The sequence below is a fragment of the Leuresthes tenuis genome, unplaced genomic scaffold (genome assembly GCF_036924035.1).
Source record: "Leuresthes tenuis unplaced genomic scaffold, fLeuTen1.0.hap1 SCAF_17, whole genome shotgun sequence".
NCBI classification, from domain to species: domain Eukaryota; kingdom Metazoa; phylum Chordata; class Actinopteri; order Atheriniformes; family Atherinopsidae; genus Leuresthes; species Leuresthes tenuis.
In genome coordinates this window covers 3,063,234-3,078,342 of record NW_027325371.1, presented here as the reverse complement: position 1 = coordinate 3,078,342, position 15,109 = coordinate 3,063,234, and the positions used below count along the sequence as shown (strand labels likewise).

Here is a 15,109-nt window from a genome sequence, read left to right as displayed (position 1 = left end):
ACCTCACCACCGTGCTAACCTGCTAACCACCGTGCTAACCACCTCACCACCGTGCTAACCTGCTAACCACCGTGCTAACCACCTCACCACCGTGCTAACCTGCTAACCACCGGGCTAACCACCTCACCACCGTGTTAACCACCACACCACCGTGCTAACCTGCTAAACACTGTGCTAACCACCTCACCACCGTGCTAACCTGCTAACCACCGGGCTAACCACCTCACCACCGTGCTAACCTGCTAAACACCGTGCTAACCACCTCACCACCGTGCTAACCACCTCACCACCGTGCTAACCACCTCACCACCGTGCTAACCACCTCACCACCATGCTAACCTGCTAAACACCGTGCTAACCCCCTCACCACCGTGCTAACCACCTCACTAACCACCTCACCCCCATGCTAACCACCTCACCGCCGTGCTAAAGAGAATAAATCCAAATTTAAACCCAAAACTAAATTGAACCCAGATTCATTAAATAAAACAAAACAACTGATACGTTTCGTTGGATTTTTCTTCTGTGGAACCACAGACAGATGAAAAGGGTGAAAAATTTTAAATAATCAGCACAAGAATTGTTCATACTACACGACTTCCTTTTGGTCAGCAGCTGATTTGTTTAACCATTTGAATAAACCGTAGCCGCATGCGTCCACGCAGCAGATGGAGCTGCTGCAGCGAGAGACAAACTCATGTTCAGTTTAACCACATTCGCTTTGCAGAACCAGACAATGAAGAAGCAAAAGCAGCCGACAGATCAAAGTGAAATAAAACACCAACTTCAACCTTTAAAACCCGCAGAAAAGATTAAACCGAGCAGCTGCTGAAAGACACTTCAGCTGAGTTTTTAGAGAGGCCATTCAGCGTAAAATATGACCCCAAATGTAAGCCTGGATCAACAGGCCTTGTTCTCATTACTGCTGTTAAAATAGTATCAAGTTGAGCTCCTTACGAGTCCCTTTGCCAGTCGTGGCAGATTGCTGTGATGTAATAAAGCAAGTAAGCCTCGCTGAAATCATCACAGCTCGTCTGTTTTTGGTTTAACCTTTGACTGCGCAGGTGACCTCGGTCAGAACAGATGTGGCAGCAGCAGAGCAGACAGTGAGCTGCCTGTGGACCAGGAGATCCGGGACACCGAGGAGCAGCAGACTGATGAGGAGACTCGGTAAAGTTTGGCCCGAACAGGCTTCAAACACAATGGGACGCCAGCCGAAGACGCTGAAATACTTTATGCTCTTTCTGAGCACGGAAACACAGCAAAGTTTCATGAGGACTGAGGGATATGCATTCTGAATCATCTGCAAAACAGCGAGGTTCTGTAGGTAGTGGTGATTAATGAAGTCATCCTTCTCCAATTCAGCCTGAAAGCATTTGGACCTTCAGCCCGACCCCAAAGGAACGAGCTTCCGAAGACGCAGACTGAGAAATAATTGCCATGTGGTGTTAAAACCTTCATGATTCAGATTCATTCCATATTTTCTCCATATTCAGTATCCAGATAATGAAGGACCTCGGCTCCATCCTGTCTCTGTATCCCAGGACCGGTCCAGCTGGTGACAGCGTGATATTTTCAGGGCGTGAGATGATGTTAGATGAGTTTTTCCTTCCATGGTTTTATTCACCCTCCCTTTCTGTCTCATAACGCCTTGTTGAGGAACATGTTCTGGCTAAAGGCAGATTAAACCAGGCAATGATGAATTGCAGGTTGTAAACAAAGCTGCCACGCCAGCATGTTCACCTCAAACTGAACGCTTCAGAGTCTGCATCAAGATGGACGACATGACAGCTCAGAAATTAGGCCGAAGCAGTCACACTCCGGTGGCTGCTTGAATAAAATGCTCAAAGTTTATCGGGTTCTTTGTGTCTGATCACTTTGTTTTGGATTAGTCTTTTCGTGTTGTGGAAAGAGTGTGTGAGATCAGGACTGACAGCTGTGATTGGCAGGAAGTGACTCTCCTCCGGATGAGCTCTTTCATTTCTACAGGGAGCAACAGCTCTGATATAAAAAGAGGTTAAAGCAGAGTGAAGTCCGAGCACAGATTCACAATGTAAATGTTAGTCAATTAAACTTTTCATCATGTCAGAATCCTCCTTATCCTGCAGAGCAGAGGGTAGTTTACCTTCTACAGCGTTGTCAGGTCATTTATACGGATTTATAACGTAAAACGATGCCACAATATAACCATTTCAGCTCAAACTCACTAAGAAAAACAGCAGCAATCTGACCACTTCAAGGCCAAATGGAAAATCCTCGAGGTTTTTCTGAAAAAAGACACTGAGGAAGCTGTAAATATGTATATCTACAGCCAAATCAGATGATTAAAGGTGCCCTGATCTTGTTATATTCGTGTTGGGAAGTCGAACAGGTGTAAAATATGTTCTGGGAATTAAATTGTAATTTATCCCTAAATCAGTTTCCTTTGAGCTGCGTTCTAATTGTTTTATGATATGTTTAATAATTCATATACTTTAGATGCAATTTTGGATGCGTTTTGCAGATGAAACGTCGTAGAAACATTCGATAACACAGCCAGTCGCTCCTCCTTTTGTACGGCGCCATGGTTACTCTCAGCCACGCATTGGTTAAAACAGGCGGAACGAAACAATTTCTATTGAACGAGACTAAAGACTCATGTTAAACATGTTTGGTTTTGTCGTAACCCCAAGATGTGCGAAAGACGGTCTTGTAGGAAGGCTGGTGAGACAGTCAGTGGGGCTCTGCACATGTTCTGTACTTAACTAGTTCCTTTTTTCTTTAATTTTATTATTATTAATTATGTTCCTGTTTTGTTTTTGTTTCTTGTACATTCAGTTAATCTGTAACTTTGTGTTTTGCTGCTGCCTAAAACAGGTCTCTCTTGCAAATGAGACCCTGGGTCTCAATGAGATTTTACCCGTATAAATAAAGGTTAATAAAATTTTTTTTTATTAAATTAAAACAGCCTGGATTGAGTTTAGAGGTTCTTCCTGATTTCATTCGGACTGGAAAACTGTCTACGACAGCCGAGTGTGACCAGCTTAAATCGTAGGGATGTCATGGATGATTACCCCCCCGCCGTAGCCTGACGTGCACCTTTATTAGTTATATTATAACTAAACAACGTGGGCTGTAAGGGCTGTGATTGGTCCGCTCAGAACGTAATTTCCGTTACTTTTTCAGTTACTTTTTCCGGTCTTAATGGCGAAGAAACTCGTTGACATTCGAAATTTGTTCATCCAGGTTGTAAATTCACCCGTTCAGCCTCAGCCGGTCGTACAGACCCCCCCCCCACGAACGTCATCTCTGTCCCCTGTGCTTCAATATTTGCAATTTAACCATTTGTTCTTCAATATTGATTAGCTCCAGTTGCAAATACAGCTGCTCCACCTCGGTTGCCGTCGGTTACTGTTGTTAACTGTGACCGGAAGAAAGAGCAAGTATTCGGTTATAACCTGAAACCACACAAACACTCAGCCACACCCCCTACTGGCATGGTGGTGAACTGCAGAGCAACGTGTTCCCTCAACGTAGAACTTCGAATGCTCAATGAAGACGTTATGTCAACGCCGGCAACGTTCTGGACGACTATAAATCTAGTTTAAAGCTACTGTGGTTAACAGTAGTTGTAGAACACAGTGTGACTAAAATAACACAGACAACAGAGCCGGTTTCATATATTCTCAGCCTTACACACGAATATGCTCTACGTTTGATTTCGAACCTCACTTTTATTTTCCAAACGCTTGTTTTTGTTTACTTTTACTTCCACTTGGTGTTTGGTCGGGTTTAGGAGACCAGGCCCCTCGAAAAAAGCCAAAAGAGAAAGAAAGTTTTCATCCTGAAACGCATTAAAAACTTTAAAAATAGCGAACTAAAACGAACTAAAACTTCGCAACTTGCCTCCCGACTGTCATAAGAGACAAAATCCTTGTTGGTGTCTAAATCTGTTTAAATATCTGTTGTAATCATGCTTCAGAGTATTTAGTTTAACTTGTTTTTCCCTGTATTTGGTTCACATTTTATGACTTATTTTTCCCTTCTTGGTACAAATGTCACAAATTAGTATTATGCTACAAACACTGTTATATTTGCTGTTTTCAGCCTATATTTGTATATTTTATCAGTCCCTATAAAATAAACCATAAATAAAGGAGTAAATAATTTACATTTTGCAGTGAAATTGGAATATTTGTGGTCCTTAATCCTCCTCTGACGTTACACCACTTTAGGAAACCAACAACTCAAATTCTTCCTCATAAATCTGTTTAATATTTGTCTGTCACTGACTGTCTTGGGGGAGTAACCAATGAAAAATAAGCCAAGTTGACATTTTACTTGAATAAATTAGAGTAAAATGATGACAGCCTCTGCGATTTGATCTTTGCTTCACAACAAATACAAAAAACAATGACGTGTAGAGATGTGAGGACCATAAATAAGGACTTTCTCTGTGGTCTTTTATAAAATAATCAGAGTATTACTGTAGCAGCATCTCAGAGTCAAAGCATCCATCAGCTGCTTCAACAAAAAACTAAAATTCTGAGCAAATTAAAGACAAGATCCACTATAAATTAATTAAATTTCATAATCAAAGAAAGTGTCAGAAAACACGAACTTTATGCGATCACTCGTGATGTTTTATGCACAAAGATGCCATAAACAAGTAAAAAATGTACACTTGTTTCATCACGGCCAAGCAAGCTATGGCGTAACCACGCATTCTTTGGGGGGGTCGTGCCCCCCCCCCAATATTGAGAAAATACCAACCTGTCCCCCCCAATATACAGAAGAAAATATGTGAAATGCATGTTCTCCTTTTATGAACCCTGTCAAGGGATCGGTCTCTTGTTATGTCTTATTTATTGTCAATTTATTTCCGTGTGTTACCGTGGTAACGGCTGCGCCGCGGTCGCCGTTGTTGATGCTAACAGCCAATGAGAGTGACCCACCCGGCGCGCCGCCGGCTCAGCAGCGGCTCTCCTTATCTTTACGTTGGACTTCTACTTTTGACGGAGCCGCTGCTCAACAGAGCAGATTGTACCAGAACAGGAAATCCAACACAGAATCAACAAAATAAACGTCCGCCCCCTTTCAAAATAAAAGAACTTAAAACGAAAATAACATTAGACTATTAGACTTTTCATTGTTAATGCAAATTTTGAGACATTGACACAATAGAAATGGACCTGGACTTAAAAGTCCTCAGCACATTTTTTGTTAAAGGAAAAGTCTGTACTTTGTTACATCATTAGTTGTCCTTATTAAAATATTTCCATAAACATGCTTTGGGTATTTGGTCGTTTTCCATTGGAAGCTGTCCTATTTGCTACAGAACTACTGGAAGAGCATAATTGTAATTGGTAGGTGTGTTTAAGGTCAGTAAACAGTAAGCAACTAACCAAAACAAAGTGGGGGGGCAGTCACTGTCTCGGAGAAATTACACTATTCCTTTAGATGTGAACTTACATGGTCAATGTAGTCCTCTAAACTATGTTCTAAATGTCCAATTTTTCATATATAAATAAAGAATTGTAGATAATGCACTCAACAATTTTGTTTTTCTTGGACCCCCCCAATGTCTAAACCATGGTTACGCCCTTGCAAGGAAGCGTCATCAAATACTTTGAATTTGTTCCAACTCTGGGAAACGAGCTCAGTGAGACGTTGAGTTAAGCTGCTGGGCTTTTCTGGAGAGTTCGTGTCCCTCAGACCAGAGAAAGGCAAACGTTCGTGTTTTCTGGTTTCCAAAGATACAAAACATCTGGGAAAAGACGGATTGAATGTGGAAAATACAGGATACAAGTCCAAACACGTAGATAACCTGATTAATTCCTCTCAGCGTAAACATCTTATTAATTCAAAGTGCAGCTGAAGCTGATATAAATCATGTTTTTATCAATCTTACAGCCAGAAAACAGGATTTATTCTATTAATGGTTCAATTTATATGATAAAAATGCATATTCTTGCATTTCTTTTGTTTTATCTGCTCATTCTTGTGTATATTATATGTGACATGAAGAAGAATCCGGCTTTGTTGGCAGGAGGAACAGTAACTTTATCAGGTTATTTATCTTTAAAATTACACCTAAATGTATCCTAAACAATTATACAAAGGCACACAAATAAAACATGATGCTTCTCGTGATAAAAAAGTCAATAAAAACACCTTTCACTGGTCCTGATCTGTCATGTTTAAGACGTTTTTTACAGTAAAGACCAGCACAAAGCTACATGCTCCTTTTGGAAAATAGACAGCAGTGCAATGGATTTTACATCCTCTCTGGAACTGCTTCTTTTCTCATTTCATTGTTTAATGTATCAAGTAAAATTCAGAGGACCGTGGTTTAAAGCTTCAACTGAAGAACACACTTGGGCTATAAAATGTGTTGGCAGGTGTTACTTAATCAGTTTATCTGCATTAAGATTAAGGACATTAAATCTTAATTTACTTTGGTCTTTTAACACCTTAAAACTTGGCTAAGTTTAATAAATAATTAATTCACTCATATCTAATACATAATATAGGTTCGGTTAATTAAATGGTAAATGGCTCAGGTGACCCTGAAACATCCCATAGTTCTGCTGCTATAGGCCCAGCCTGCTGGGGGAGCTCCCATGATGCACCTCTCCATGTACATATGACATCATCGCTGTCATTAACTTGTGTTTCTCTCTCTCAGCAGGTATCTCTGGCCTGGTGTTACGGTGTTTGTTGTCCCCTCTTTCCTGTCCTCTCAGCCCCAGCTGGTCCAGGCAAATGGTTCCTTCCTGGTTCTGGATGATTTGGTCATTTTAACGATAAAATAATAATAATAACAACAATAATATAAGAACATAAAGCCACATAATCGTCTTTCTGTTCTCTAATGAAGCAAATCTGAAGAAATCTTTTGGAGGCAGCATAGAGTGTGTTGCTCATGGTAATAATTCAGCAGAAGAAGTAGTTGTCCGAGCCAGAAAGGGACAACTGAGGTGGACATTCACAGGAAGAAAATGGAGCTCTTCTTCAGGAGTAACCTTCAGCTCTGGGAACATCTGAGACATTATATCATAGCTGGGAAGATGTCGGTCAGACAGCCCAGACTGGAAACAGCTGGTGAGTCATTTTCAATCTTTTACAAGGTCAGATTCAATTCCCAAAGCCGTTTCCATTCCCCAAATGAGTAACAACCACAACCTTCTGTAGCAATACGAGCTTCTGTGGCGACTCTCAAAGTGCATCAGTCGTTTTTTACCTCTATCACCCCTTCACACCTTATCGCTCTTCCTTTATTAGTTCCCTCTGGAGCAGAAATCCGGTAAATAAGGTAAACATACAGGTACTGGACATCGTTTTAACTGACTTCTATCTTTTATCAGAGCACAGGAAGATAACTGGCACCAAAACTCTCGTCATATTTGCTTCATCACAAGAGGACTAAATATCAGAAACAGACTAATAAGCTGGAGGCAAAGCAAAGATCTTTTCTAAATGTTTTCCTGCTGTTAACAAGCTGAACTTGAGCCAAACAGAGTCGGTTCAGATGTTTTAATGGAACCTCTTTACAAAAAGCACATTATTTGGACTCATTTATTGAAAAGTGGACAAAAATAATGACTAAAGAAGAAATATAAATATCTGCTGAATTAAGGATTCGTCTGAATCCCACAAAGCAAATTAAAAGCATGTTTAGGCAAAATAAATTCAGTTTACTTTAATTATTAAGAGAATATCAGAGACAGTTCGTCTGGTTTATTCTTTAAAAAGATAAAACCTCATTAAATCTTTCCATCATCAGAGGAAATTCTTTCACTAAGTTCGTTTAAGTTATAAAAATCATTCAAATCTGCTCAAATATTAGATTTACTGAGTGTCTTCTGCACCACAAACTGATATTAAAGAATCTGCAGACAAGAAACACTAAAAACCGAAAGCAGCAGAACGTTTGTTTTGGTTTTACGCGCAGAAATGTGCGTGTTTTGCGTGCGTAAAAACGACACGTCTGACCTGTTAGATTCATGACTGCAGTCAAGCATGAACAAAGTGAAACTTGCAGAGAAAGTTAAGCTTTAAAATGAAACCAGGCAGTGGACTCACTGGTGTTTCTGGTCCCAGAGGCGCTCAGGAAAGGCTAAGATTAAGATTTCAGCTTTAATCACCTCACAGATACCTGCCCCCACGCACTGTCGCACGCACCTGTGCCGTGGATGTTCTCCTCACAGGAGTACCAGATGCCGGTGTGGAACCGGCGGAAGAGGAAGCGGTCGTCCCCGGTCTCCCAGCTGTAGTGCACTTTGTTCTGGTCCGTTTCGTTCACGCCGTAGTCGATGCAGTTGTGGCGCCGCTGCTTGCTGCAGTTGGGCTTGGGCACGCGCTGGGTGCCCTCGCACCAGTACGTTGTGATGAAGGCGGTGGTGGAGAATAATAGAGCCACCAGGTTCAAAGCCACCGACAGCAGCGCGCGACATTTCCGCGTCGTCTTCATGATCTTGGAGCGAGCGGCCGCGTCCGCGACCAGAAAGTTTATCCAAGGAGCGGAGAGGCTGCAGCTGTCAGAGGAGGCTGAGGGGGGGAAGCATGACCCGAAGACGCACAGAAGAGTTACGCGCGTCTCCTCTGCCTCTTTCCTCCTCTCACAGCCTGTTGGTCCTCAGGACGGAGGCACGTGACGTGCGACAGAAAGCCGAGAACAATAAAAAGCTCCTTCCATCCACTCAGGTATCACCTCTTACACCTTCCAGGTTGCGGGAGAAAACGAGAGCTGCTCACCGTCAGACAGTCGCGCGCTCAGTGAGGGAACGTGAGGCTGCGCGGAGCATCCTCCTCTCCGTACGACCGCTGTGCGTCATCACCGTCACCGGACAGGAGCTCATTACCCACCTGCACCTGTTCAACACCGCTGCTTAGCACTTACCTTTGACAAATACAGCCAGAATCAGTCACACAAAAAGCAATTAAACGGTTTATTACCATGTAAGATAAAGGGAGGCGAACTTTTCTTCTATCCTCTCACAGCAGCCCGGTTCAGTTTGATTCATCTCCTGCCAATCAACACAGAAAGGTTTTATTTAACCTGGACTCAGATCCAGGTTTTATTTAACCTGGATACAGATCCAGGTTTTATTTAACCTGGACACAGATCCAGGTTTTATTTAACCTGGATACAGATCCAGGTTTTATTTAACCTGGACTCAGATCCAGGTTTTATTTAACCTGGATACAGATCCAGGTTTTATTTAACCTGGATACAGAAAGGTTTTATTTAACCTGGACACAGATCCAGGTTTTATTTAACCTGGACCTGAAAGGTTTTATTTAACCTGGACACAGAAAGGTTTTATTTAACCTGGACACAGATCCAGGTTTTATTTAACCTGGACCTGAAAGGTTTTATTTAACCTGGACACAGAACGGTTTTATTTAACCTGGACACAAAAATGTTTTATTTAACCTGGACTCAGATCCAGGTTTTATTTAACCTGGATACAGATCCAGGTTTTATTTAACCTGGATACAGAAAGGTTTTATTTAACCTGGACACAGATCCAGGTTTTATTTAACCTGGACCTGAAAGGTTTTATTTAACCTGGACACAGAAAGGTTTTATTTAACCTGGACACAGAACGGTTTTATTTAACCTGGACACAAAAATGTTTTATTTAACCTGGACACAGAACTGTTTTATTTAACCTGGACCTGAAAGGTTTTATTTAACCTGGACACAGATCCAGGTTTGATTTAACCTGGATACAGAAAGGTTTTATTTAACCTGGACCTGAACGCTTCCACCTGAAAGCCATAAACCCAGAGATCTGAAAGCTGCTGTGAGGGCCCCAAGTTCAGAGTTTGTTCTAAGCTGGACCTTTATCACCAAAACATGCAAATAAACTCTATATTACTCTGTATTACGAAGCTTCAACATATCCAGGTTATCCTCCAGTTATCTCAACTAATCCTCACTGAGGATACTTATGAACGATGCAAATCAACCCAGGTTTTCTGTATTTTCTTGGATCTGAGGCTGCATATTTACAACAAAATGAGCTGATTTAGCCTAAAAATAACATGTAGATGAATGTGCTGCAGGTGTATTTAACTAATTTTAATGTTCTGCACCAAATATTGAACTTAAAAGCATCTCAAACCAGTCACTGGGCTTATTGTAAATGTCTAAGTTCATTTCCTGTAGTTTTTAAAACATTAGTATGATGGTTGTGGACATAAATGTACATTATTGGATGTAGTTTTGAGCACCTCCGAGAGAAACTAGCTAAATAGTTACTCTAGATGTTATTTCTTTGGCTTCTAGTCCTAAAGTGAGGAACCTTTGGGTTATTTCTGACCATTGATGCTCATATAAAACAGGTTTCTGCCTTCTTTCACCTTCGTAATATTGTTAAAATCAGGAGCATCCTGTCTCAGAGCAGAGAAACTGCTCCATGCATCTGTTCCTTCAGGACTGAACTACTGTAATTCCTTATTATTGTTCTGTCCCACAGACTCTCTGAAAAGCCTCCAGCTGATCCAAAATGCTGCAGCCAGAGTTCTGATGAGATCTAACAGCAGAGATCATGTTTCTCCAGTTTTAGCTTCTCTTCATTGGCTCCCTGTTAGATTCAGAATAGAATTTAAGGTTCTTCTCCTCACATATAAAGCTCTTAATGACCGAGCTCCATCACATCTTAAAGATCTCACAGTTGGATATTTCCCCAACAGAGCACTTTGCTCTCAGGCTGCAGGTTTCCTTGTGGTTCCCAGAGTTTCTAAAAGCAGAATGGGAGGCAGAGCCTTCAGTTATCAGGCCCCTAAAAGCAGAATGGGAGGCAGAGCCTTCAGTTATCAGGCCCCTAAAAGCAGAATGGGAGGCAGAGCCTTCAGTTATCAGGCCCCTAAAAGCAGAATGGGAGGCAGAGCCTTCAGTTATCAGGCCCCTAAAAGCAGAATGGGAGGCAGAGCCTTCAGTTATCAGGCCCCTAAAAGCAGAATGGGAGGCAGAGCCTTCAGTTATCAGGCCCCTAAAAGCAGAATGGGAGGCAGAGCCTTCAGTTATCAGGCCCCTAAAAGCAGAATGGGAGGCAGAGCCTTCAGTTATCAGGCCCCTAAAAGCAGAATGGGAGGCAGAGCCTTCAGTTATCAGGCCCCTAAAAGCAGAATGGGAGGCAGAGCCTTCAGTTATCAGGCCCCTAAAAGCAGAATGGGAGGCAGAGCCTTCAGTTATCAGGCCCCTAAAAGCAGAATGGGAGGCAGAGCCTTCAGTTATCAGGCCCCTCTCTGTGGAACCAGCTGCCAGTTTGGCTTCAGGAAGCAGACACCCTCTCTACCTTTAAGATCAGGCTGAAACTTTCCTTTCTGATAAAGCTTATAATTAGGGATGCCCATACACTGATGTTTCAGTGTTGATAATCTCATAATGTGTTATTTTCCAGCTCTTTGGTGTAAACCACGTGGATTTTCGTTACCTTTCGTTAGCTAAAAGGACCTCGATGCTTCCACCCTCACTTCACGCTCGGCAGCCTTGGACACAATGAGGCCAGCTGTGTTTTTAAGATGGAAGTTGGTGGAACATGTGAAAGTTCGTCAGCTCATCCATCCGCAGCAGCATCCTGCCACAGCTACCATCACCTTACGTACTCGTTATGGCTGTCATATGTTCAATGTCACAATAAAACACCTTTATGGAGGTCACGGAGAGTCGCTTTCACAAACAAGCCACAGGGTCATCTTTTATTGGCTTTATGGGTGGGCAGGCTCATATCTGTGGCTAAAAATGCCATTACCAACAGTCATGAGTTATAAATCACACGTTTGTTTGGTTTTTACTTACTTTTTCTATTCTACATGCTTAACATTATCCATCAATTTAAATCCTACAGGGAAAAGCCTGAAAAACAAGCTTTGCCTTGAAATCAATAAATCAGATTAAGACAAAGATGAAAGAGATAAGTAACTCATCTCGTTTCATCTCAGGTCCAAAGCTTTGGGGCTATGAAAGATGAGCTGGACATGTTCTCTGTTATTTGTTTTTGCAGCAGTGGCGTTTTCAATGAATATGTAGAAACTGACAGTCCCTCTTTATTGATCAGCCGGCAGGGATCTCACATCTCCAGGCATGAAAATCACAAGTGACAAGGCCGAGCCGCTCACTGCACTGATCCATCACCGCTCATTTTATGGCTCCCACCTCCAGATCAATACCTCTATGTGTGTGAGTGTATGCTTCATAGGTGATTTATGGCAGGTCGGTCGGATTCGGAGTGACAAAGTACCCCAGGAGTCAATAAACAGAGCAGAAAATGCTCTGTTGATAAATGTGTGATATTACTGCTGGATTTATCTGATATTTAACTTAAAATATTAATGTGCAGCTCGTACCGTTTTATTAGAGTAACACCAGTTCAAACACATGCATGATCCTGTTTATGAGGAACACCTTCTTAGTAAAAGGCTTTTACCTCTTTTTACCTTCAGAACGGCCTTAATTCTTCGTGGCAAACCTTCAACAAGGTGCTGGAAACATTCCTCAGAGACTTTGGTCCATATTAACATGACAGCATCACGCAGCTGCTGCAGATGTGTCGGCTGCACATCTGTGATGCTAATCTCCTCTTCCACCACATCCCAAAGCTGCTCTGTTGGACTGAGATCTGGTGACTGGAGGCCGTTGGAGTTCAGGGAACTCATTGCGATGTTAAATAAAGCAGTTTGAGGTGATATGAGCTTTGGGACATGGTGCATTATCCTGCTGGAAGCAGCCATCAGAGGATGGGATGCTGGGCTCATAAATCAATCAATCAATCTATCTATCTATCTATCTATCTATCTATCTATCTATCTATCTATCTATCTATCTATCTATCTATCTATCTATCTATCTATCTATCTATCTATCTATCTATCTATCTATCTATCTATCTATCTATCTATCTATCTATCTATCTATCTATCTATCTATCTATCTATCTATCTATCTATCTATCTATCTATCTATCTATCTATCTATCTATCTATCTATCTATCTATCTATCTATCTATCTATCTATCTATCTATCTATCTATCTATCTATCTATCTATCTATCTATCTATCTATCTATCTATCTATCTATCTATCTATCTATCTATCTATCTATCTATCTATCTATCTATCTATCTATCTATCTATCTATCTATCTATCTATCTATCTATCTATCTATCTATCTATCTATCTATCTATCTATCTATCTATCTATCTATCTATCTATCTATCTATCTATCTATCTATCTATCTATCTATCTATCTATCTATCTATCTATCTATCTATCTATCTATCTATCTATCTATCTATCTATCTATCTATCTATCTATCTATCTATCTATCTATCTATCTATCTATCTATCTATCTATCTATCTATCTATCTATCTATCTATCTATCTATCTATCTATCTATCTATCTATCTATCTATCTATCTATCTATCTATCTATCTATCTATCTATCTATCTATCTATCTATCTATCTATCTATCTATCTATCTATCTATCTATCTATCTATCTATCTATCTATCTATCTATCTATCTATCTATCTATCTATCTATCTATCTATCTATCTATCTATCTATCTATCTATCTATCTATCTATCTATCTATCTATCTATCTATCTATCTATCTATCTATCTATCTATCTATCTATCTATCTATCTATCTATCTATCTAATCATAAACACACACACACACACACGGGCTGTTAAAATTAATTAACTAATTGTAAATATATATATATATAATGAATTGAACTCCAATTGGTTTGAATTGGACTATAATATTTAAGTGCCTTGAGATGACTTTTGTTGTAATTTGGCGCTATATAAATAAAACTAAATTGAATTTAATTGAACGTTAATCTTGTCTAAAAAGCTAATTTTGCGTTAAAATGTTAAATTTTGTTAAATAAATTAACCCGGTAGCGGAACTAACGGGAATTTAATTTCCGTTCCGCCACTAATTCGACTGAAATGGAGACTCGTCAGACCAGTTTTTCCAACCTTCTATTGTCCAGTTCTGGTGAGCCTGTGTGAATTGTAGCCTCAGTTTCCTGCTGTCAGCTGACAGGAGCAGCACCCGCTGTGGTCTCCTGCTGCTGCAGCCCATCTTCTTCAGGGCTCCACTGGCTCAGAGACGCTATTCTGCGTTCCTCGGTTGGAACGAGCGCTTATTTCAGGAGTTCCTGTTGTCTTCCTGTCATCTGGAACCAGTCGGCCCATTCTCCTCTGACCTCTCACACCAACGAGGCATTTTCACTGGATATTTTCTCTTTTTCGGACCCTTCTCTGTAAACTAGAGATGGTTATCGGTGAAAATCCCAGCAGATCAGCTGCTTCTGACATACTCAGACCAGCCCGTCTGGCACCAACAACCACCTTCAAAGACACTTAAATCCCCTTAAATCCCCGTTCTTCCCTGTTCTGATGCTCGGTTTGAACATCAGCAGGTTGTCTTCACCACCTCTACATGCCTAAATGTTGCTGCCATGCGATTGGCTGATCAGCTGTTTGTGGTCACAGGTGATTGAACAGGTGTTCCTGATAAAGTTACCGGGTGTATATTCAGATGTTAATCTTATACTTTGGGTTTTACACTTTTATATACTGTCGATAAACATGTTTTATTGAAACTCATTAAAAAAGATTAACGTTTGGCTTCTGAAGAGTAGAAATGAGCTGAATTTAGAAGTAATTCTCAGAGGAAGCAGGACACAATTCAGCATTTAAACAAACCCGTTCCCTGCTGCAAACATTTAAACTATTATCACAAACATGAGAACAGAAAGCAGTCTTATTAAATTATGCGTATTAACGTATCTCAGATCAGCTGCTGCAGCCATTTTTGACTCTTTCTGGAGTAAAAAGATGCAATTAAATGTGCAGCAACTGCACATAAATTCAAGCTTTGACGTCACATAATGTTTAATAATTTAATAAAGATGAACAATTCTATCAGCCGAAGCTCATAAAACATGTTGAATTGGTAAGTGGCACCTTTTTGCTTTTACTTTGGTGTATAAATTGCTTTCTTTTAGCTGTGAATCAGTCTCTCTGAGGCCACTGCGTCGCTTTCCTGGCTTCAAATGCACACTTGCACTTTGTTGGATAGATTCCCCCCT

General features: G+C 40.8%; 1 protein-coding gene across 1 annotated transcript in view; it reads right to left on the bottom strand.

Moving 5' to 3' along the window:
• Positions 1 to 8,614, bottom strand: part of gsg1l (gsg1-like) — a 37,509-nt gene extending 28,895 nt beyond the window's left edge. The window contains exon 1 of the mRNA XM_072369560.1: positions 8,164 to 8,614. Coding sequence (XP_072225661.1) covers positions 8,164 to 8,452 — 289 coding nt within the window. The 5' untranslated portion in view covers positions 8,453 to 8,614. The remainder of the gene's footprint in view (positions 1 to 8,163) is intronic.
• Between the last annotated feature and the right edge of the window lie 6,495 nt (positions 8,615 to 15,109).